General features: G+C 33.4%; 3 protein-coding genes across 4 annotated transcripts; 2 read left to right on the plus strand and 1 right to left on the minus strand.

The window, feature by feature from the left end:
• The first annotated feature begins 3,518 nt into the window (after positions 1-3,518).
• On the plus strand, positions 3,519-4,345 carry LOC126679226 (60S ribosomal protein L12). Its single transcript, XM_050374213.2, has one exon. It carries the CDS (start codon positions 3,621-3,623, stop codon positions 4,119-4,121), a length of 501 nt encoding a protein of 166 aa, XP_050230170.1. The 5' UTR covers positions 3,519-3,620; the 3' UTR covers positions 4,122-4,345.
• Positions 4,346-16,065: 11,720 nt separating this feature from the next.
• Positions 16,066-24,601, plus strand: LOC126679483 (uncharacterized). 2 transcript variants are annotated; one of them, XM_050374523.2, is made up of 7 exons: positions 16,066-16,571; positions 16,661-16,795; positions 17,050-19,418; positions 19,552-20,664; positions 20,752-22,589; positions 22,659-23,677; positions 23,773-24,601. In XM_050374523.2, exons 2-5 carry the CDS (start codon positions 16,687-16,689, stop codon positions 21,037-21,039), a joined length of 3,879 nt encoding a protein of 1,292 aa, XP_050230480.1. In that variant the 5' UTR covers positions 16,066-16,571; positions 16,661-16,686; the 3' UTR covers positions 21,040-22,589; positions 22,659-23,677; positions 23,773-24,601. The 2 variants fall into 2 exon arrangements, with proteins under 2 accessions (XP_050230480.1, XP_050230481.1); XM_050374524.2 differs by having other exon boundaries at positions 22,707-23,677.
• LOC126679484 (uncharacterized protein At4g04775-like) lies at positions 21,328-22,024 on the minus strand. Its single transcript, XM_050374525.1, has 2 exons — positions 21,875-22,024; positions 21,328-21,681 (listed from the first exon to the last, which is right to left on the minus strand). The coding sequence occupies exons 1-2, from the start codon at positions 22,022-22,024 to the stop codon at positions 21,328-21,330; spliced, it is 504 nt and encodes a 167-aa protein (XP_050230482.1).
• Positions 24,602-24,780: the final 179 nt, after the last annotated feature.

Here is a 24,780-nt window from a genome sequence, read left to right on the forward strand (position 1 = left end):
TCAATAACTAACTTAATTGATTTATTTAGTTCATTTACTCTTTTATAAAAAAAATGCAGATATAGATTTTTTATACATAATTTCATCATTCAATACAGACTTAATTGTATAAAAAAACACCAACTTTCATATGTCTTTAGTATTTAATATAATTTTTTTGGCATAAAAAATCACCAGCTTTTTTTTGGCATATTTATCTACGGAATGTGAAACGGCGCCGTTTTAAATATAAAACAGCGCCGTTTTGCGCTTTGTTTTTTAAATACAACGGTTATGTGGATGAATATGACAAAAAATGAAAGTTGATAAGGGAAATGTTAAGTTTAAAGGTTAAACGGATATAAAAATATAAACTCAAGAGTTAAACTATGTGGTCAGCCCTTTATAATTATAGCAGCCTTTCTTTTTAGTTTGATTCCATGTTTTATAAATCCGTGTTAATATAAAATGTGATAGATAGGCAGAAGTAACGTGAGTGATTCTTTAGTAATTAAAATTCATGTAACATGTGAATATTCAATATTGGACTTTTTATACATGTAATGTCCATTTATTAAGGAGTCCCTACTTCAAACCGAAAATCATTTTAATTACGCAAATTGTTGATGTCATGTGCAAAAATGTTTTTGAATAATATTTTTTTCTCAATTTAAAATATTATTTCATTTCATTAATTTAAACTTTCTAGTTTTTCTCTCTCTAAAAAACTTCCCCCTTCTCTCTAAAAACTTTTCTCTCATTAGGGATGGTAATGGAAAGGGGATTTTCCATTCTCCGTGGGCACCCGCCCCTAATGAGACGGGAAATCCCCACCAATTACCCCCCATGGATACGGGGATGAGAAAAATCATTCCTCAACTACAGAGATGGAAACGGGACGGGGAGTATAGTCCCCATCCCCCTCCCCCTCGGGACCCGATTTATATTTATACATATTTATATTATATTATAAATTTTAGTATGTTATTTATAATTTTAAATAATTTAACTTATTTTTTTTAGGCCTGATGTCTTAAAAAACCCCGACCTTTTAGCCCCTTTTCAATCATACCCTGACGTTGAAAATTTGCAATTTTACCCTATTTTGCATTGTTGTGTTTCAATTGTACCCTGAAAAATTAAATTAACGTCTTTTGCGTTTGGAAATTTGTTTAAAACATTCTTCATGTCTCGCATATATTGATTGTATATTTTTAAAATTTATTTAAATTTAGTTAAATTAATTAAGAATTTAAATTAGTGTTAATTTGATTATGGTTTTTGGTTAGTTTTTAAAAATAAAGGACTTATTTGTACTTTTTTGAATAAAAAAGAATTTAATTTCATGTTTAGACTTAATTAATTGAATGATTTCATCATTTAAGTAAAAAAAAATTAACAAAAATTAAAATATTGGGGTACAATTGAAAACGGAAAATTCAAAAGTGGGTAAAATTGACAAATTTTCAACGTCGGGGTGGAATTGAAAAGAAGTTTAAAGGTGAGGGTTTTTTGAGTGATTAGGCCTTTTTTCTATTAGCTTCTATGTAGTTATAAATATATAATATTATAAAAGATAACAGTATTTTGTATGATTAATTTCTTTTAAATATCTTAATAATAAAATTATTTATAAATTATATTTAATTGTACGGGAAACGGAGATCTCCATGGAAATGGGGAATCCATGGGGATGGGGACGGGGATGATTATATCCCCATTAATTAAATGGGGACAGGGATGGGGATTCCCCATAGACGCAGGGATGGGGATGGGGATGGCTTCCCCGTCTCCACCCCGCCTCATTGCCATCTCTATCTCTCATCTTGATTTTTCAAAAGGTGGGAGAAGATGATTTCCGATCTTAATTGGAAAATCATCTTCTCTCCGCCCAAGTTATTACTTATCGCTATTATATTTTTTTTATTAAATAAATCGTTCTATTAGAATTTTTCTTGTGTTTGAATGAAGTTTTTTTTAAATGTGTTTAATCTATTTTTGTGAGATCTATTGAAGATGAAGATCGGAAAATCATGATTTAATGGATCAAGCATATCATACTATGATCTATTGAAGATAAGACTTGAAAGTTTGAAGCTTCAAGATTCAAGCGGTTTTGAGATCGTATTTTCATTATTTGAATCAAATATGTATTTGAGTAATCTTTTGATGGTTGAAAAAGTCTATTCGATGACTGTATTAGCAGGTTTCATCATTATGTTAGAATAGTTCTTTCAATTTGTTGAGAAACCGTTCATATTTATAATTTTCATTATCATCAATGGAAATTTTAGTTTTTGGAAAAAAAAAAAACTATGTCACTTTTTTTTAATTTTTTTCCTTAAATATCGACTTGTCTTAAATTTGCATGTATTATTCAATTAACACAAAATAATTTTTTATTATTGTATTAGTTAACTTTTAAATTTATCCTCCCACCGTTTATAATATACTTATGATGAAATTGACAATAACATATTTTTTTTCCAGTTAATTAATATTTTGTCCTTCTCAAAATACACGTATCACAAAATAATAGGCCTATTAAGAAAATCACAAAATAAATTCATTTATAATTTAATGTATAAAAATAAAAAAGTAACTTCTCTTGAAAAACAAAACAAGTAGAATATTCCCTACTTCCCTACTAATTAAATTCCTAAGTAATTAACTTACCGAAAAGTTATTTTCCGGAAAATGTATAATTACGAACAAAACGAGGCCTAAGTCTTTTATTATTAGTAACAGACAGACCATATGTTATTTTAATAGAATGTTTTCTTTCAGAAATAATAATTCCTCCTTTTCAAAATAGTAAATTTATTTATCAATTTCATATATCACAAAATAATAGGCCTATTAAGTCTTTTATTTTATTTGTTCCTATATTATCTTTATATATAATATTATTTTTATTTAAATATTTTAAAAATATACTTATTAAATTTGAAAGTCATTAATTTAATTTTACACTCCTCTGTTTTCTTTTAACTGTTCATTTTTACAAAACACACATATTAAAAAAATTATTAAAACTTTATTTAAATGACTAAACAACTTCACAAATACTATATATTTTTTTTACATATTAATAAATATCTTCTCAATTACACTAATTAAACTAAAAGACAAAAATATGAATATTTTTAGAATCTATTATTGAAGCTTTTAATTTACAAGTATTTTTTCAAAAAAAAAACTTATATTTTTTGAATAAAAATGACAATTATAAAAAATAGAGAAAGTACTTCAAATATTATTTAATTTATTTTTTAAAAAATATTTAATATTTTTTTATAAAACCAAACTTAATTATAACTAGGATAAAATAGAGAAATTATAATATTATAATTAAAAGAACCATATTTTATGAAACTATTAGGAGGGTACATTCCAAGAACAATATCTAAAAAAGCCTGTCCATAGTTCCAGTCCTAGAAATACAACAAAAGCCCAAATGTAACATAAGAAAATCAAATCAAAGCCCAAAACCCTCAGGACAAAACCGTCATCTCCTTTCCAACCTTCCAAGAACCCTAATTCCCCATTTTATAACTAAAAACAATTTCTCACGGGCACAGTTCTTCTACTCCACTGCGCCACCCAAACCCTAAATATCAGAACCACCAAAAACCCTAAAAATGCCACCAAAGTTCGACCCAAGTCAGGTAGTCGACGTCTTCGTTCGGGTAACCGGAGGAGAAGTCGGCGCCGCATCATCTCTAGCACCCAAGATCGGTCCTCTGGGTCTCTCACCCAAGAAAATCGGAGAAGATATAGCTAAAGAAACAGCTAAAGACTGGAAGGGCTTACGTGTCACCGTTAAACTGACCGTCCAAAACCGTCAGGCGAAAGTATCGGTGGTGCCGTCAGCCGCAGCGCTGGTGATCAAGTCATTGAAGGAGCCGGAGCGTGACCGTAAGAAAACAAAGAATATTAAGCACAGTGGGAATATTTCACTTGATGATGTCATCGAGATTGCTAAAATAATGAAACCCAGATCGATGGCTAAAGATTTGAGTGGCACTATTAAGGAGATTTTGGGTACTTGTGTTTCTGTTGGGTGTACCGTTGATGGTAAGAATCCTAAAGATCTTCAGCAGGAAATTACTGATGGTGAGATTGAAGTTCCTCTTGATTAGATTTTGATTGAACTTATGAAGATTATCGGAAACGAAAATGTTTGCTTCTTTTTATTTTTCATTTCTGTTTATTACCAGTTTTGCTTTTTATTTAATGGGTATTTAGCAAGGTCTTTGAAGATTTTATATGAATGAGGAGAATGTAAGGTTAAGCATTTATATGCTAGTGGTTTTGGATAATGCTTGTTTTGGTAATGTTGATTAATGCTGCATTCGTTGATTAATGTTCCGTGCTTTTAAATTGGCAGTGATTAAATGTCGGGCATTTGATATGAATTGCTATTGCTCAAGTCTTGCTTATACATTGTTTAGTATGTGTTGATTGATTGTGTATCAAAATAAGGTTTCTGCTTGTCGAAGTTAATATGTTTTGGATTAGTTTGTTATATAAGCGGTGTTATGCAATGGTACGTGTATTAGTAGTTCAGGTTAATGATTATTCAAGATTATGTTGAGGTTGATGATTGTTCAAGATTCTTGATGCTAGTTTGTTATTTTAGCAATAGTTAGTGTATTTTCCCCCTCCTGTTATAGTCATGTTTATGGTCTGTGTTCGAGTCTTGAGAGAGGAGGAGCTTTGGGGTTATCCTAGTTTTCTTAAATGGCCTGATGTCTTGTAACTTCTTTTTCCTTGTGTTGGAATGCAGTTTGCTAATGGGCTATTAGGTGGATTTTTACATTAGGATTTTGTAATTTCAGCATTTCAGTGATAATTCGTTAGTAAGCTGGTGAATTGATGAAGTTTATGTTAAAGAACTGTTGGCAAATTGTGGCTTTATTGATGAGACGCTCGTGGTAGTGAGTCTTGTATGTGTTAATTTGGCATTGGCATATCCAGTGTTGCAGATCAGTGGTTGGTATTGCTCATATAGTACTGCTGTAAACAATTACTAAAAATGACAGCCTTGAGCCTGCCCACGATATTTGGGCTCGGGCTTATACCGGGCTTGAAACAAGAAATCATTGGTCGAGTTTGGACCAAGTAGTGGAATGGCTGTGCCACACCCTTTTGAGGCACTTCCTTACTGGTCTTCAATTTTAGCTTAACTTATTTTGGGGTTACTATACTATATCCATTTTTTTTATTTGCTCTCCATCTTCAATTTTGCATTTTTGTACCCGTCTTATTTTTTTCTTCAATTGAGTCTTTTTTCCGAATGTTACTTAGATGTGCGAGTCAGACTCTAACATGAAAACATTAAAATATGAAACATGTTGATGATAAGCCACTAACTTGACTTGTATTTTAGGCGGAATTTTTAGGTAATCAAAAAATTTGATTTCAACCTTATTTTAGAGTTTGCATGGAACAAAGTGGTAAAGTTTAGAGGTTAACTAATATATTAAGCCTATGCATAAACACCCCTCCTTTTCTATTCATAAAGTTAATTTTAGACAAATTAGTTTGGCTTAAAGTTATCTTCTAATGAACTCTCGATGCATTCATATGATACAGAATTTCTTCAAAGCATCTCTCAAGACGTTTCAAATCTAATGTCTAGTGGTTTCTCCAATAGTTGCAATGTACGTTCCCGAAATGAGGCTCTAGCCTCCTCAACACCCGTCACAGGAAAATTCTTTAATTAAAGCAAATAAGAAGAGTTTTAAATTAGAGTGAATAGGAAAATTCAAAATTATTGTAATACCAATTACAAGTTTGAGTAATTACAGGTCCGAGTAAATTTGCAACATGAGCAGTATACAGGGCATCTTTCTCTCTTTGTTGATCAGTTTTGAATATTAGCAAGTAAGAACAACATTGAAAAAGAAACCGTTCTATTAAATCTCCACATTCCACACTTATAATTAAGATTTTACTCGTCAAGGAGTGTATTGAATACATGGACTAGCCCCGCAATTCTTCAACAAGTTTGCTGTATAATATTTCTAACAGTTGCTTATTTGACAAATTTCTTGCTTCCATATTTCTTACGAAAGTGTATAGATTGCGTTCCGAGAAGGTTCAAAAGCCCCCTGAACTTGGCACGAAGGATCAAATACGCCAAACCTCGCGAAAATGGATCAAGCACCCTAAAATTATGCAAAAACGTATCAAATACCCCCTTCTCCACTCTCACCTTAGAGAGTGAACGCACTCTCCGGTTTTAGATGGCTTTAGGTGATTTTAGATGGTTAAAAGCTTAAAATAGTCTTTAGTATTTATTTCATTCATAAAATTGACATTTAATATACTTTTATAACTACTACATTTTAATACTTTAAAAATTAAATTAATTTTAAAATAAAAACTGAAGGATCTTTTAACTTTTTTCAACTATCATAAACATTAGAAACCCTAAATTCCATAACTTCATCTTCTCCAACCAGCCACATGTCTGCCGCCGCCGCTACTCCGCCACCATCGCTCCCACCGGCCACCTCTAGGTCTGCCTCAGAGACGGCAGACCCATCTGGATCTCTTTCTCCTTCATCGAAGAAGGCAGACCTAAATGGCTATGCCGTGAAAAAAAAACGGCAGACCCATCTAGGTCTGCCTGGGGATGGATCAGACTCACTGGGTCTGGGTCCGGCAGTGGTGGAGTATGCGGAGTTTTCGGTCGGCGGTGGTAGGGTTATTCAGTAGTTATTGTGAAAGAAGAAGATAGATTAGGATTAATTAAGTAGAGTTAGTTGTTAATTCGGAAAATTTAATTAATTATGAGAGTAGTTAAATTTTATTAGTGAAATAGATAGAAAAAGCCCTTAATTTTATGTTAATTAGATTTTAAATTAAAAAGGATTAATTAGTGTTTTAATTAAGATTAATTAGAGTTAATTAGTGTTTATTTTTAAAATTAGACTATTCCACTCTCTTTTTTAATCAAAAGAATGAAACCGATCCGGTTTTGCATAGTTCTGAGGCCCTTTAATCCGGTATTGCGAGATTATTTAATATTTTGTGCCAAGTTTAGGGAATAAATTGGTCCATTACTCATTGCATTCCAGTGTAACTTATTTACATGTGTCACATAAAAGAAGTCTTTCAAAAGAAATACCAACATTAATGGTCTCTTTGGTTCATGTGTTGTTGATAGCTTAAAAGTATACTTATTTAGTAAAATTTGATTTATTGTTGCTGTTGATATGTTTAATGACTTTGAATGATATACTCTTTCCGTTCTAATAGAGTTGTCCACTTTACCTTTATCACACAATTTAAGAAAAACAATTATTGTTTATGGGTTTTATAAAATTCTCCTTATTTTTCTTATCATATCCCTATTTAATATAGGGTCCACTTACAATTTACTTTCAATTTATAAATTAATAGATTTTAAATATGGGTAATATAGGAAAACTGAGTGTAAAAGTTAGTTAATTTTTGAAATTGGACAAGAGTTTTTGGGACAAAAAATATTCTCAAAGTGGACAACTCTATTGGGACGGAGGAAGTAATAATTTTTTTTTATATTATAAATAAATTATATTATATTTAATGAAATATAATTAAAATGATTTTTCTAATAAAAATAATGTACTTAATAGTTTTTTATTTAAAAAATGTGATAATTAATTTTCGCTATTATAATGTAAATAATTAATTTTATTTATTTGTAAATAATTAGATCATCGTAAAATAACTTAAATAATTTTACATATTATAAAAGTAAATATCTTAATAGAAGTAATTTGATCTAAGTCATAATAAAATAACAATAGCTATCGGTTGTTAGAGACGTAAAAAGCTAAAACCAGTTGTTATATATTTTTCAGCAAACGCTGAGCTTTTTATGAAGTGAAAGCTAAAAATAAAAATTATTTTGAAAAGCTGAATCAAACACCTATTAAATAAATTGACACTATAACCCTAGTAGCAAGTGAGTCTGTAAGGCGCTTTCCTAACTTAAATGAGTTTGCGGGTTCGAATTATAGTCATGTATGCATCCGTTTAAAATATGAGGTTAAGTTTACCTCCCGCAAGAGGCCTACCCGGCTCGAACGGAGTTAATTTGAATATCAAAGGTTTAAATGTGTTGTCACATAATGTTGGAATCCGTTTAGATAGACCATGGTAATATAATAATAAAAAAGTAAATTGACACTGTATAACTGTTAAAGATTCTTTTTTGATAATTTATAACTATTACAGAATTTAAACTGCATTTGCTGTTGGTTCTTTATTCACCGAAGAAGAAACAGAAAACGACCGGTAGTTTTAGGTGAAGGACATAACAATGATATCTCTCAAAAAAATCCCAAGATGAATTTTCTGGAATTTTCCAATGATTGATAGATAATATATAAACCCATCAGCTATTTTACACTTGTCCATAGACACATGGAGCACCATGCAACCGTCTATTTATTTTAATTTATTAATTTTTCCAATTTTGTTGTTTTCTGTTAATTGATTTGTGATATTTATGGGGCATTGCCTATAAAAGGCATAACATTTCTAGTTCTTGCATATACAATTTTCTATTCTTAATTATCAAAACAAAATAAATTCTTTTCTTTTTAATACATACATATTTATATTCAAAATTTGAATTGATTTGAGGAATTATGTGTTACCATCTGTCTCCAACTCCAATGGGGAAAAAGATGGTGATTTGGGTTGAAGTAGCTCCACCTCCTATTATTTACCCTTACAAGCCCTCAAATTCACCTTGTTTGGAGACTATTCCTGAAGAGGAAACCCTAGAATATGATGAAGATTCATAATTTGTAGAGCCAAAGCTGTAATTTTTGTAATTTAGTTTTTTGTGTTTTTTTGTTACAAGTTCTTGAATTTGGAGTTTTTTTTTTTGAAGAAGATATCTTAATCAAGTGAGAATTAAGAATCTATCTTTGTATATCTTTTACAACACTATCTATTATGGATAATAAAATTATAGTTGGAATTTCAATTGATTGATTATTTAATATTGTATTAGAACTTCTATAATTATAATTAAACGATGTAGAATTCTTTTTTTTTAAACAATTTCCATTCGAATAACTAAAATATTTGACTATATGTTAGGCTTAATCATTCAAAATATTCTATCTTTTTCGATTTTTTTTCCATTTATGGTCCAAATTTCAAAATCGTCAATTTTAACATACATTTCAGTTTTAATTGTAGCCATTTGTTTAAATTTGAGTGGAATAAAATTCGTCCATATTGTTTCATATTGTTCTAATTTGCTCTTTTATCATTACAATTTTTAAATGTGAAACAATGCTAAGGCTATATTTGAATATTTTCTTTATTCCAATTTAAACAAATAGCTATAATTGAAATTTAAAATTTAAAAATGATCTAAAATTAAAAAATTAAAAAATTTGGATCATTAACAAAAAAATAAAAAAGATGGGACATTTTTCAATGATTTAGTCTATATGTAATGAGATAGACATGCATTTGACACTTCAAATTCAACAGATATATGTAAAATGGCGTAGTTAAGAATTAAAATTAAGAGGGCACAATATAATATTTATTATATAATATGTAAAAATTAAAATTTATTAAAATGCTTTATTTAGTTTATTTTTTTAAAATTAATATGGGCAAATGTCCCTTTTATTATACATGTGGCTCTCCAACTACATATTGGCGTTAGTTGAAGTTCCACTAGTCTCACTTTAAATATTTAAGGTTTTAAGTTGATCAGTTATTTATACAGAGTATATTTTAAATTAATTTTTAGTTTTGATTTATTTTTATTTTCTTATTCGATGCTAAAAAAAACTGTATTTAAAGATTCTTTTATTTTTTAATATTTTTTATGTGGTGGTTTTTGTTGTCACTGGAAAATATTATCAAAACTGAAGTTGGAGTAAACCTTGCAAATTCAAAGTAACTCATTGCTAGCCCAGTGGTATATAGACATAAGCTGGAATTATATTTTTCCCAACTAGAGCTTCTAAATTTTGCATATGGCTTTCTTATGGACCCAATTGCCAGCCGGATTGGGATTCTCAAATTCATTTCGAATTTGAAGAATCATGTTCACGATCTGCACTGTTTATTATAAAATAAACAATATAGATTAATTTTTTTAATTTTAATCAAATCAATTTATGTCGTGTGTACATTAAAAATTTATAATTTTAATCAAATCAATTTATGCCATTCATTTCACAATAAACGATGTAAATTGTAAACATGACCCCCTTAAATTCATTTGAATATATCTACCGTAAATTGTGTGTCATCGCCTTAAAAACAAAAAGCACACTATTACCTTATTTTGATATGAAACAGTCCCCAATTTATTGTTCCAAAAGTTTATATAATTAGTTAGGGAAGTCAGCGGTGAATAAATTCCTTACTATATTAATTTTAAACAGATTAATTTCATAAAAACATCACAAACTTTACACGAAATTTTATTTTAATCACGATTTTTAAAAATTGCTATATAAGGTTGCCCTGAATTGATACGTTTTAAAAGTCGTATTATTTTTGCAATTTCGTGTAAAGGTGGTGATTTTATATGTAATTAACCCAATATTATATTACTAAATAGTTCTTGACACTATTATGTCGGCTTCTTTACACTTCATGATCAAGGCTTAAATAAAAGGGTAGATCCCACTTTCATTCTCAAATCTCTTGAAATGGACGAAGAGATGAAGAATTTGAGCTTTTGAAACGAAATTGCACCAACTATTTTCATTACTTGCCACAAGATCACTTTTAATTCTCATGTCTTAGAAACTATTCAAGAAGAGGAGAGTGAAGATTGGAAAGATGGTTCTTCATAGAAGTTTAATATTAGTGTATATTTATATGGAGATCAATCATGTCATGTAATGCACCTTCAATTTTGTTATTTACTCTATCATATCCTTATTAATACTCCCTCCGACAATTTTTAGTTGTCGCCTTAGATTAAATTATTAAAATTAAGAAAGTTTTTTTTTATCTTGAATTATAAACAAAAAGACTATTATAATCCTATTTTTAAACTCCGGTATTGAAAAATATAGTTTTGAAAATAGAATTATTAACCCACTATTGGATAATTTATCTTTAAAAATTGAATTACTATTTAATGACGTGATTTAATAAGAAGGTGAAATTTGGAATACTATTGTAAAAGTCACATAGAAATCCTAAAGTGACAACTATTGATGGACAAAAATATTTACATAAAACAACAACTAAAAATGGACGAAAGGAATAATAAAATATGAGTAATTATCATAATCTGTAAAATAAGTTCAATTTCATTCACTTATGTATTTTTAGAACACGTGAAAAGTAATTATGAATATATTTGTATTTTATATTTTATGTTAGTGTTAATATAATTTTGTTTATATCACAATATTTTCCTTTTGGATAAAAGGTTAATCCGGTCCCTACATTTATGATTCAGGGTCAAATAATTCACTCTCATCCATTTCAACCAGTTAAGAGTAATACTTTCTACTTTTAGGTCAATTAAGGACACTATTTCAAATTTTAAAGTCAATTAAGGATGGTATAAATTATTAAGGTCCCTAAAGTTATTAAGATTGCACAATTTTATCCTTAATTGATCTAAAAATATAAAATATTGTCCTGAATAGGTCACAATGACTAAAAATGAATTATCTGGCCCCGAGTCACAAATTTAAAAACCGGATTGACCCTTTTTTTACTCGCTGCTTTTATGCTACCTTGAAAATATAAACGTGGTTGCTATTTGACTTATTTAAAAAAATTATAGTAAATTATTAAAATACACCAAATTTAATTATACGAACTCGGACAAGTGATTTATTATCTATTTGCCGTAAAAATAAAATTTAATATAAATTGATCGGATAACTTCCCGTTGTTTGAAAAATAAATATTGAATCACGAAATGTAACATATTATATTTAACTTCATTTCGGTTTATTATTTTTCAAAATGTTCCTAAACATATCCATGTTTATTTCCCAGAGTCTTGTACATATGGCGTATAATATTGTAACAAAGTCAAAAATATAATAGACCAAAATTATAAAATTATTATATATTTGATAAACGAGTTATGACTATAGATGTGGAAATATTTTTTATCAATTAAATTTCGATGATGGTTATGTATAAATAGTAAATTGCGTAATAACAAAAATATTGAATCGATGCTAAGTAGACTTGTTTGTGGGATGAGATTGGATCGGACATGCCACACTTTAGTATTTTACCCCTTTTTTCTATATTTCTAGAGAGAAAAAGAGTTAGTATATGATTTATTCGAAGCTGCCACTTTTTTTTTACATCAAACTCAAGTTCGGCCGGAGCCTAGTCCAAACTCTATATTTGCTATCCAAATTCGGCTCTTATGTTTTATATATGCGATCTCGGGCTGAATTGTTTTGGGCTTATATAAAAAATTACACAAAAATAAAATTGTGTTGTTTACGTATTTACCTCATAAGGTGAAAATAATTTTTTTTTTACCTCAAAATGGAATTTTTTTTAGAAATTACTCCACGTTTTTTCTAGATTTATGCATTTAGTCTCAGTTTTGAAATAATTATAATTTTCTTCGTTATCATGTAGGTATTATCATATTATCATCTCGTTATTATAATTTTTCTGTAATTGTTTTTTTTTATCATAACTTTATCATTTTATTATCATAAAACCTTATAATTCTATATATATCTTCAAATTATCATCTCGTTATCATAATTTTTCTATAATTTCTTTTCATGTAGGTATCATATTATCATACTGTTATCATAAGAATATCATTTTATTATCATAAAAGCTTTATCATACTATTATCATTATCGTATCATTGTATTATCATAACTTTATTATACTCGTATAATCTTATGATACCGATATGATAATACATTGATATTCATAAGATAATCAGACACTACTTTTTTAATAAAAAATTATTTTTTTCTACAGTGTTATGATACTGATATGATAATACAGTGATATCCATATCACTTGCATATAAAAATAATCAAATAGTATACTAATGAGCGATAATTTAATATTAGCGTTGAACATCAAATTATTAAATCGTGGATTTTTTTTTGTTAACAGAGATAGAACTACACTATTACAAACAAATTATAGATATACTACTGTTTATAAATTTAAACGCCATTCACGTCATCTACATCGTTTACGTTAAATACATTGCTATTCCGAATTCGGCAAACATGGCGGACGATGTCGCAGCCGCTTGCTTCTGACGCTTCGTACCTTCCTCCAAATATCTTCAATATCTTCATCTTCTTTTGTCCATGAGGGGATTCGAACCCACGCCCCTTTGGACTTGATGCCTCACTCTTAGCTAACTGAGTTAGAGATCATTGGCATAAATCGTGGATCAATTCTTCTTACAGTCACTGCCTCTTTTTAATTATATATAAAAAAAACTCAAGAATATATATCGAACCAAATATATAAATTTAAATTATAAGTACATATTTTAATTTAATTAGTATGGGTGGTACATAAAGGGCTTGAACAGAAAAAAAATCTCCTAGTCCCCACCTCACACGTTTCAAATATACGGTGAGGAAAGTGAGTGGTGAGTGCCTTTACACGTTAACATGCCAACACCGTACATGTGTCCTCTAATTGCTCACTCCATCACCATATTTCCCACATGTAATAATTTACCTTCAATTTTCACTCTCCACCCAACTTCCATTATATATGTAACATTTAATTGATAGTGTTTCACCCACTCCACTCCATTCCGTCCAATCTTATAAAACGATCAGCAAATTAACCTCCATAGCCAACTCATACTAAGCTTTCTTTCTTGAAACAGCAGCATCAAAATCCCAAGAAAGTTCATTACTTGCAAGTCAAGAAATTCGGAATAATCATCTGTTTCTTGAAATTAATGGCGAAGACAGTTAAAGATTTGAGTTATTGGAGTGAAGTTACACCCACTCTTTTCATTTCTCGCCACAAGATTTGTAATTCTCCTGCTGTTCTTGAGACAATTGCAGAAGAGGAGTCTGAAGATTACTTGGAAGATGATTTGTAGTTTTTCTATTAATAGTAGTTTTGAACTAATTTTGATTTTTGTTGGCTCTTAATTTTAGGTCGATCAAGTCATGTAATGGAGCTATTCAGCTAATGTACTCAATCTAGTGAATTGTCCATGATTTCAGTGAATCAAATCCAATTGATTTTAATTTTCGGTTGTTTTATGCATTAGATTAAATTTTTTATATTAAATTGACCATTCATATATAACTCCATAATGTCATTTTTACTTTTTTAACTAAATTTTTTTCTAACGCACATGTAAATCGTTTTTCTTTTTTTCTATTTAACCGTACTTTCAATCTTTCTTTGTCTAATGTTATTAAACACGCGTATTTAAACGCTATGAAGCGCATAAAAAATAATTAAAAAAATATATAATTCAACTTTTAGATTATACTTTTCTGACCTACATTATCTTTTTAGTTATTTTTTATTCTATTGCACATTAAAAGAATTGTTTATTATTAATTTAACCTTTCAACACTAAAATTGTTTAACTTTTCATCATATTATATCCACCGTGACTAAACACATGCTATTAAATATTGTTCATAAGCACATGCCAGAAATGAATTTATGCATGCTGATAGAGTATTTATGAAAAAATTAACTTACTCGTTTTAAACTTGATGATATATTTATAAACCATTGTTGATGTGTAAAAATTAGAAAAGAATTAAACAAATAAAAAAAAAATATGATGACTATTTCTTATACATATAAACATATTTTATTTTTCATCTCAAGAATCACAAAAGAAGTTTGTTTGTCTCTATTATTAACAATATTTATACAAAGATGATATCAAAAAAAAATTGAATTAATGTCATAAAAATTCACGAACTTTACACGTTTTCTTATTTTAATCACGCAGTTTCAATTTTCTCATTTTCATTCACGAACTACCACTTTTTCTCAAATTCATACACGGTGCTGAAGTGTCACGGTTTCATTGGTGTAATTTGCTGAAGTGGATGCCACTTTACACCAATGAATTAATGAGTGCCACATCAGCACCGTGTATGAATTTGAGAAAAAGTGATAGTTCGTGTATAAAAATGAGAAAATTTAAACTACGTGATTAAAATGAGAAAACGTGTAAAGTTCGTGATTTTTTTTGACATTAACCAAATAATTTTTCTTGCCAAAAAATATATATAGGACATTGCTCCTCGGTATAAATATTACAATCATATTTATATATATATTTAATCAGCATAAAATTTAAAATGTTAAATTGACAATTAACAAAAATAATTAAAAGAACTGAATAAATTAAACTTATTTTTATTTAATGGCTCGTAGTGTTAACTAGAGCTATGCAAGAATTAAATCAGACCGAGAAATTAAACCAAACCGAACTAAAATTTGTTATTTAGTTCGGTTGTTCGGTAAAAACTGTTTGGTTCAGTTTCTATTTACGTAAAGTTTGTTGTTTGTTTCGATTCGGTTTGAGCATTTTAAAAATCAAAAAACAAAAAAAGACAAACTATAATATAAAAAATATGATTTAAAATAATAATAATAATACTTATTTATATCTTTTTGGTCTTTATTTTTTAATAATTGTTGATATGTAAGTTAATAAATTTGATACAACATATATGGAAATTTATTAGATCCTAATTATTTAATATTTAAATTAAAAAAAAGTAAATAAATTCGGTTTTAACCGAACTGAACCATGCATGCGGAACCGAACTTTTCGGTTTGATAGTTTGGTTTTTTCGCTCCAAACTAAAAGATTGGCTCGTTTAAAAAAATTTCAAATTTTAATTGGTCGGTTTTGCTCATTAGTTTCTAATTGAATCGAATCAAACCCACCGATGCACACCCCTGTTATTAAAACTGAAGTTGGAGTGGAACCTTGCAAAACCAAACAAATTCATAGCCTTTTGAAAAACAAAAAGCACCCACTTACTTTCTTTTGATATGAAATAATCCCAATTTATTAGTCCAAAAGTTTCAATTATTGGTTAGGAAATTTAGTGGTGAGTTTATAGGCTAATAATCATGGACGGTCCTCGACCTTTGCACTAAGCTTCCCTAAACCCCCTCACCTTTCAAAAACTTCACTAAACCCCCTGACCTTTATGGCGGCGCCATTCACGGCCCTTCTGAAAAAAAAAAACACAAAATCGCGGCGCCGCCAACGATTTAATCGTTTGCATGCGTTTTCCTCGCCACCTGTCGACCCACGTGACCTGTCCTCTGTCAGTTGCAACAGTCCCTCTCTCTGACATGCCGGTTGACTTTTCAAATTTTAAAATAAAAAAAAAAATTAACCGCTCGGTAACTTTTATCTCTCTTTCATCTTCTTTCTGACATACTCTTTCATCCTTCTCTTCTCTTCCCTTTTTTCTTCTGAAACTCATTCTCTTCCCTTTTTTCTTCTGAAACTCTCATTTTCACACCGCCATTGTCTCGTCGATTGCCTGTTCATCTTCCGTGCTTTCTGTGTTTTTGCATTGTGAAGAAGAAAAAATAACGAAGGAACAAAACATAAATTTAGAGTGAGAAAGATTGATTTTTACTCTTGTTATCTGGTTCATGTGGTTTAGGGTTTGATTAACGTGGTGTATTTACGCTCTCTGTGTGACAGGTTTTTATAGTGAAAGAATTACAAAAATGAGAAAGAAAGGAAAAGGAAAATCAAAGGAAAGAGAACGAACGGGACCACCTGGAACTGCTGGATGGGGTTTAATGGATGAGAGCGATAGTGACGAAGTGGTGGAAGGTATGTAGGACCACATAGTACTTTGGTTTCTGTAAATGTTTGTTATTCTATGCTTTGATTTATTAGCCGCTTTTGGACATAGGACTACAAGTTGCTTTATGTTTGTTTACTGCTGTAGGACCACTAGTTGGTTTGATTTGTTTAATCTTTGTACGAGTTGTTTATTGTTTTCACGTTTCTGTTGGTTGGCATTTACTATTATTTTTGTGTTGCTTGATGGTTGTTGGTGTGTTTAAATATTTGTCTGTTTGCAGTGTCACCAGGTTTTGAATTTTTTCAAATCAACCTTCACATTAATGGGTCATTGGGGGAATGGGGTTACCATGATGGGGAAGTGTCCACCGGCGTTTATTCTGTGTCTGGTATGACTATGAAGAAATTAGATAGATGGATGAAAAGAGAAAAAGTTGAGGGCTTAGTTGATTATTACTGGAAAGAAAAAGACAAGGAATTTCATGATTGGATTAGACCGATAAATCACGACGATGATGCTATGGAAATGGCAAGTGCTGGGAAGAGGGACGGAGAAGTGGATGTCTATGTTAGGAAACTGACCGTTAAAGACATTGAGGCTTTAGTCCCTCCGCCCCCCTCGCCCCCACATGTTGTAATTGAGGAGATACCAAATCCCAAAGATTTAGCTTATGTGTATCCCACTCCCGTGAAAAAAGTAAGGGGTAAACCATTGGCTACCAAGGCTGGTGGGAGTAAACCACTGGGTACCAAGGCTGTTGGTGAAGGTCCTTCAGAAAGTGGGGGGTCATGGATGAGTCCATATGTAAGTGAATATGTAAGTGAAGGGGCTTCTATGGTCCAGGGAAATACGCAGGCTCAGGGGAATGAAGGGGCAGATTTTTTGGGACAAACTGACACTGGGAATGATGAGGTTGCTGGTGAGCGGGCAAATGAAGAGGCAAGCGTTCAGATGACTGATGAAGATTGCCATGATAAGGGGGATGGGGCTGCTGAAGATTGCCAACTTATTGGAGCTGAGGCTGGGGCTGTGGATGGGGCTGAAGCTGATGCTGGGGCTATGGATGGGGCTGAGGCTGAGGCTATGGATGGGGCTGAGGCTGAGGATATGGATGTGGCTATGGATTTGGCTGAGGCTGAGGCTGGGGCTGCTGAAGATTGGCAAGTGAATGGGGTTGAGGCTGGGGCTAGTGAACAGCATGGGCCACAAGAGGAAGAAGTTCCAATTCAGGGGCCACATGAGGAAGCTCAGGATTTGGGGGCTGACGATGGGCCGCACATGGATGAGGTTGAGGGGCTGCATGATAAGGGTCCTACTCAACAAACTCAAGATGTGGACTTCGACAATTTCTTCCAGACCCAACATCAGCCCCCTTTTGAGGGTTTATTTGAGGACCAGAACAGGGAAATACCGCAAAGGCAAAGTGAAGACCAGCCACCGATGCCCACTGAAGAAGAGCTTCATCATTCACATGAATGGGTTGAAGTTGAAGATTGGGATGATGATCTAGATGAGTACATTGTGGATCCTGATTATGACATCTTGGATGGTGATGAAGATTTGACTACCGAGTTGAGGTCAAACGGTCAGTTGCCTGAAGAGAATGAAGAGAATGAACAGGATGAAGAGAACGAAGAGAATATTGGTGCTTCGCAGAACAGGGCTGGTGGGAGACCCAAAGGTAAAGCCCAATTTGAGTCTGGTGGTGTTGACAGAACAATTCACCAGGACACTGTGGGTGGTGATTCAGAGTACGTAGAGTCTGATGGAAATAGATCTATTTCAGATTCAGAAGAAGAGGGGGGGGAGGATTTTAATGTGTTTGATGAAGACCACGACCATGAGGGTCCAACTTTCTCTATTGGAATGTTGTTCACTGACAGGGAGCAGTTTAAGAAGGCCTGCCGTGAGTGGGGGATACACCACAGGTACCAACTGCACTTCCCTGTAAATGAGATAACAAGGGTGAGGGCAAAGTGCTACTCAAAGAGCAAATGTAAGTTCTACGTGTTTGCCTCAAAGCTGCACCTCAAAGATCCCAATGACAACACATTCCGAGTGAAGACCCTTGATCTGCGCCATACATGTCCTAAAGTGAGCAAAAACTTCCACCTGACTAGTGCAGTCCTCGCCGACAAGTACTTAGAAGAATTTAGAAACGATCCTGAATATAAGTCTGAAGTGTTTGTGAAGAAGATTCAGACGGACCTAAAACAATCAATAAGCATTCAGCAGGCAAGAAGAGCAAGAAGGGCAGCATTGGACAAATTGGAGGGTGATGAAGACCGGCAATATGAGAAGCTGTATGACTATAAGAGGGAGGTTTTGAGAACCAACCCAGGCAGCACGGTGGAGTTTAAAGAAGCAAGGGGGAAGTTCCAGGGAATGTATGTATGTTTTGATGGGTTGAAGCAGGCCTTCGTGAATGGGATGAGACAGATTGTCTGTCTGGATGGGTGCTGGTTGAAGGGTAAATACGGTGGTCAACTTCTTTCTGCAACAGGGATTGATCCAAACGACTGTATGTACCCCTTAGCATATGCCTGGGTTAAAACGGAGAACACGGAGACCTGGATGTGGTTTATTGGGCTACTATCAGTTGATCTGCACCTTACGAATGCCGCTGTTTTCATGTCCGATAAACAAAAGGTACAATCCTATCTTGATTAATGTGCTGTATTAGATTTTTTACATTAAGATCAGGGTCCTTTGGTGAATAATGGACAAACTATAGGGTGTGTTATTGATTGCATGGGTGATTATATTTCGTGCGCTTGTGCAGGGTTTGTTGAATGCTGTGAAGGAGTTGTTCCCATATTCAGAGCATCGATTTTGCTGGAGGCATTTGTGGGCCAATTTCAGGAGCACATTTCACACGCAACACATGAAGCCCTTCATCTGGAACATTGGAACAGCAACATACAAAGCAGCCATGGATAGAGCAATGAAAGCTCTGGAAGACAAACATGACGCTGGCTACAAATGGATCAAAGAGAGGGACAGGAAACACTGGTGTAGAGCGCTGTTCAAAGAGGAAGTTAAGTGTGATATCCTCCTAAACAACCTGGCTGAAGCATTCAACAAGTACATACTTGCTGCAAGAGAGAAGCCAGTGTTGACAATGTTCGAAATGATAAGGACGCAGCTTATGAAGAGGATTAATGACAAGCAGAAGTTTGGGGGAAACATGGAGGGTGAGCTGTGCCCAAAGATCAGAAAGAAGCTTGCTAAAATCATTGATTATGGTTGGAAGTTCACCGCAGATCCTGGTGGTAGCCCTCAGTGGCAGGTAGAGGGCCCAGGGGGCCAGTTCGTGGTTGATTTGGCTAACAGAACATGCACATGTCGAAGGTGGCAGCTTAGTGGAATCCCATGTTCGCACGCTACACCATGCATATATGGAAATAATCAACGGCCTGAAGAGTTTGTGGATGATTGCTACAGTGTAGCTACGTATCAGAGGGTATACAGCTATGTAATCAACCCTATGAATGGGCCAGACATGTGGGAAACAGACCCTGAGCCGGCTAATATCATACTCCCACCATCCCCAGTACATAAGAAGAAGAGGGGCAGAATACCAACGGCCAGGAAAAAAGAGGCGGAGGAACTAGAGAAACAAAGGGTTGAAAAAGCCAAGGAAGCCGCTGCAGGTAGGGAAAAGTTGCCAAGGAAAGGAAATATGAGAATGACGTGCAGTTTATGTGGTCAATATGGACACAATAAGAGGGGTTGCCTAAAGAGGAGTGGGGGTCAGTCAACTCATGAGGTTGGTGGTCCGTCAGCTGAAAGAGTGCCTGGTGGTCAGTCTGTTGAAAGAGAGCCTGGTGGTCAGTCTGCTGAACGAGAACCTGTGCTTCATGACTCTCCAGTCACCCTCCGCTGGATGATGGATGTAAGTGAATGTGTGGTTTTGTTGTTTTTAGTTTTTTGGTTTATTATTCCTTTAATTTTATTTTGGGTCTGTGTCTTTCCATGGCAGGGTACAAGTCAAGTCGTTCATAGGTCACCGAGTAGACGTGACACCTTTCCATTTGTGGATCAAGCAGTTCCGGCGGAACCTCCGCTTGCTGACCAAGGCCAACCAGACCAGAACCACCCAGGTGATGCAGAAGAGAATGCCTTCAACAGCCAACGGAGCAGTGTTGACGATGGAGCTCCGTCCCAACCTATCCCGACGCAAGCTGAAAAAGGAAAAGGGAAGCGGAGAGCTAAAGATGTTCCCTCTAGATACATGAACATCCTGAGGAAGAGATCCAAAAAAATGTAGTGCTGGAACATGGATTAGTGGTAGTTATTTTGCTAATTATTATTGTGGTGCACATAGGCAGTATTTTGAACCATGCTTTTGATTGTTTTGAGCCACAATGTTGTGGTTGTTTTAGGAATGGAATGTTATGAAACTTAGGAATGTTATGTAATTAATTCTTGAATCAGTGTACAGACATGAAAATTCTTAATATAAAAGTACTCTACTAAAGACTTCAGAATCGAAATTAACACCAGAAAAGTTGAGTTACATAAAAAAACGATCAATAAGACAAGTTTCACAAATGATTTATAAGCCTTCAGTTCCCCTATTATTTTCTCTAATCCGAGCAGCTGTGAGTTCATTCTTCAATTCTCTAATCTCCATCTGCAGTCCCCTATTTGCAGCATACAAGTCTGTTAGCTCCAGCTCCATCCCCTCAATTTTGTTAGCAGCTTTAAGAAGCTCGTCCTCCACTTCAATTGCATCAATTATACTTGCTCTGTCAATCAAATGCTTCAGCTCGAATACATCTCCTCTGAGCTTTTCCCCTTCTTTCTGTAGCTCTCCATTTGATCTCTTCATAGTATACAACATGTGCTTCAGGTGAGGAGCATATTCCTCGTCATACCACATGAAGAAGGGGCATCGATTCACCCGCATCTATACACAACAGTTGGCTTTAGAAAATGCCATATAAAAAATACAAACACATTGAATAAAACCCTAATATCCAAATGACTCAAATCAGAAACCCCAAAATTACCGTTTTACAAACCCTAATATCCAAATGACCCAAATCAGAAACCCAAAAAATTGTCGTTTTACACAAGAAGAAGAATTTCATACAACTAACCTTAGCATTTGGACATCGAAAGAATCGCCTCCCAGGATGCTTTTCAGTCCAACACACCATGACCTTCGCCTCCAATCCGCATTTGCATTTAGGAACATTGCACACAGGGAATCCATCTACATAATCCTCTTCTGAAAATCCTTCGGCCATAATTAGGAGATCGACACAAGAAAGAACCCTAAAATCGACACAAATGGAAAGGTGTCACGTCTATAACAGTTTATAACAGTTTATGTTTGTCTATTGTTTTTTAGCAACGATAAGGTCAACATTTTACATAATCACCTAAGGTACTTATCCTATGTTTTAAATATCGTCCACGGTACTCATTCTTTTATTTCAGGATCAACCATGGTACTTCAACTTTTAATGAACTATCACTTAAAGTACTTAATCTTGATAATTAAAACAATAAAGGTTCGTTGGTAATTAAAAAAGGGACATCTGTCACACCTGACAACGAAAAGCAAATCTGAACCCTGCATAAATGAAGGTGCAACACATTATTCAACTGAACACTCAACCCCTTTCTGAAAACCCTCGTCTCATTTTTTTTCTTACCAGCCTTCCCATAGATCTCCACTCCCAAGACACAACGACAATGGAAGGACAAGCTAAACAAGTTGTGTGCGACTGTGGAATTCCATGCCGTATGCAGATTTCCTCCACCGAACGAAATCCAGGACGGAGATTTTACGGCTGTTCGAAGAGAAATGTAAGTATTTTTTTAAAACTTAATCTTCATTTGTTGCCATTTAACTGTCGTTTGACCTACACTACACAGAATCAATGCGATTTTTTTGCGTGGGTGGATAACGACATGGCCTATCAGATGACGATGGTCAGGAATTTGAAAAGTGAGGTTAATGGCATGACTGAAGAACGCAACAAAGCTCTACTGGAACTAGTTCATGCCCATACTCAGGTGGCGGCTAAAACTGACGAACTGGAGCAACTTAATGAGGCCTTCGAGGGATTGAAGGAGTCCATTGAGATGTACCACGAAGAAAATGTGCTTATGATCCAGGATAGTGGTCTGCAACTTATGGAGATAAACACTCTGAAGAAACACGTCAAGCTGATGGAAGTCAAGTGCTCAGACATGGAGAGGAAAAACAAGATCATGAGGCTTGGTTTTTTTGTGGCATTTACAATTGCCGGTTGCAGTTTATCCGTTGCTTGTTTGAAGAAAAAATGATGCATTTTCTATTAAGTGACAATGGCTTGTGTTTGTGCAGTGTTGTTAGTAAACTGCGTTCCAATAATTTTTTGTATTATCTTAAACTCATTTAATTTGCTTGTTGGGAAAACTTTGTGTGATTCAAAAATTTAAATTACAGTACTGTCGTTGATTACATAATTTAAGTGCAGGTGCTGTCTTTCATAATTAAATATAAGTTCAGGTGCTGTCTTTCATAATTGGTCGAAATGTCAAGGGCTATATTAGACTTCACAGAGAAATAAACCGCCAAAAAAATGAAAACTTAATGGCAAAGATTAGCAATGGGTTTTCCAAGAAACCCTTTCATTACACCCGTTCCATCAGTTGTATTGTTCCAATGCAGCCTCTTCGTTAACCACAACCACTAACACAAAGGGCATGTAAAGAAATTGAAGAGTCATGATGGTAACTTATTTAAATAGGCAACCACAGCAACTGATTCAACCATTTCAGATTACACAAATTGTTCTTATTCTCAGAAAAACCAGAAGATGTCCGATAATATTGTTGTGTCTTCACTTAATATGGAACTCATGGATTGCCCAATATGCTGTGAACCCTTAACAACTCCAATTATTCAGGTTTTTACCCATTTATTTATCTTTACCGTTTACTGTTATTTATTTCTGTAATTGTATTGTTTAATAATTGTATTTTTTTCTGTAACTAAATTTAGTGTGAAAATGGGCATGCAACATGCAACTCATGCTCGGAGAAGACTCAGAAGTGCCATTCTTGCACCCTGCCTATCAGAAGAATGAGGAACCGGATTCTTGAAGATGTTGCTGACTCTTTGAGAGTTTGTTGCTCGTTCAAGAATTATGGATGCCCAGCAACTGTGAGGTACCCCGAAAAGAGCAACCACGAAAAGTTCTGTTCTTTCATAGAGTGCTCATGCCCCATTGAAGTTTGCAATGTTAAGGGAACCTCTGAAATGATTTATGCTCACTGTAAAGTGATGCATAAAGATTTTGTGAAGCCGTTTGTTTTTGGTCGTAAATTCCCTGTTTCTGTTCGGCTGAATGATAATTTCTTTATTCTCCAAGAGGAAAACACAGACATTGTGTTTGTTCTGAACAACACAACGTGTTCTTATGGGAATATTCTTACAATCTGTTGTCTTGCACCGTCACAAGCTGGATGCTGCCCCTATGAAATTGAAGTGAATGCCAACTCAAGTCACAAGTTTCACAGTACTACCCAGAACATTCAAGGCACCGGCAATTACTATCGTTCTTTTTCAGGGTTCCTTCTTGATAGTGACCACGAATTTTTTGCTGACGGTATGATCAAGATGGAGTTTTGTGTTTATCGCGCACCGGAGCTTGCTTAAGAGGATGACCTGTTTATGTAGTCTTGTTTATGTATTTTTTGGTTAATTTTGGTGAAGATGGATATTTTTGTTCTTGTTTTTGTTCTTGTTCAGGGTTAATTTTGGTGAAGATGGATGTTAATGTAATTTTTTTCTAAACGTTCTGAAATGTTTGAATATTTAATGAAGTCAATTATTAATCTTACTTTTATGCTTGTTTATATGTCTTTACGAATTATATTTTACATGTTCTGTAAGTAGTGTAAGTAATGTATGTTCTATATGTTTTATGTATATTTTTTTGTCCAGCGTAACAAATATCAGGGTCCACTACTCAATCCATTTTAAAAAGTCAGGGACCTTATGTGAACA

Source organism: Mercurialis annua, linkage group LG4 (genome assembly GCF_937616625.2).
Source record: "Mercurialis annua linkage group LG4, ddMerAnnu1.2, whole genome shotgun sequence".
In the NCBI taxonomy this organism is placed as follows: domain Eukaryota; kingdom Viridiplantae; phylum Streptophyta; class Magnoliopsida; order Malpighiales; family Euphorbiaceae; genus Mercurialis; species Mercurialis annua.

Bases quoted from the DNA above. Each gene is read 5' to 3' on its own strand.
- LOC126679484 (XM_050374525.1), bottom strand. From the start codon at position 22,024: ATGGCCGAAGGATTTTCAGAAGAGGATTATGTAGATGGATTCCCTGTG. The intron at 21,682-21,874 runs GTTAGTTGTATG...TGTTGTGTATAG, and splicing joins TTCGATGTCCAAATGCTAAG to ATGCGGGTGAATCGATGCCC.
- LOC126679226 (XM_050374213.2), top strand. From the start codon at position 3,621: ATGCCACCAAAGTTCGACCCAAGTCAGGTAGTCGACGTCTTCGTTCGG.
- LOC126679483 (XM_050374523.2), top strand. From the start codon at position 16,687: ATGAGAAAGAAAGGAAAAGGAAAATCAAAGGAAAGAGAACGAACGGGA. The intron at 16,796-17,049 runs GTATGTAGGACC...GTCTGTTTGCAG, and splicing joins TAGTGACGAAGTGGTGGAAG to TGTCACCAGGTTTTGAATTT. The intron at 19,419-19,551 runs GTACAATCCTAT...GCGCTTGTGCAG, and splicing joins TCATGTCCGATAAACAAAAG to GGTTTGTTGAATGCTGTGAA.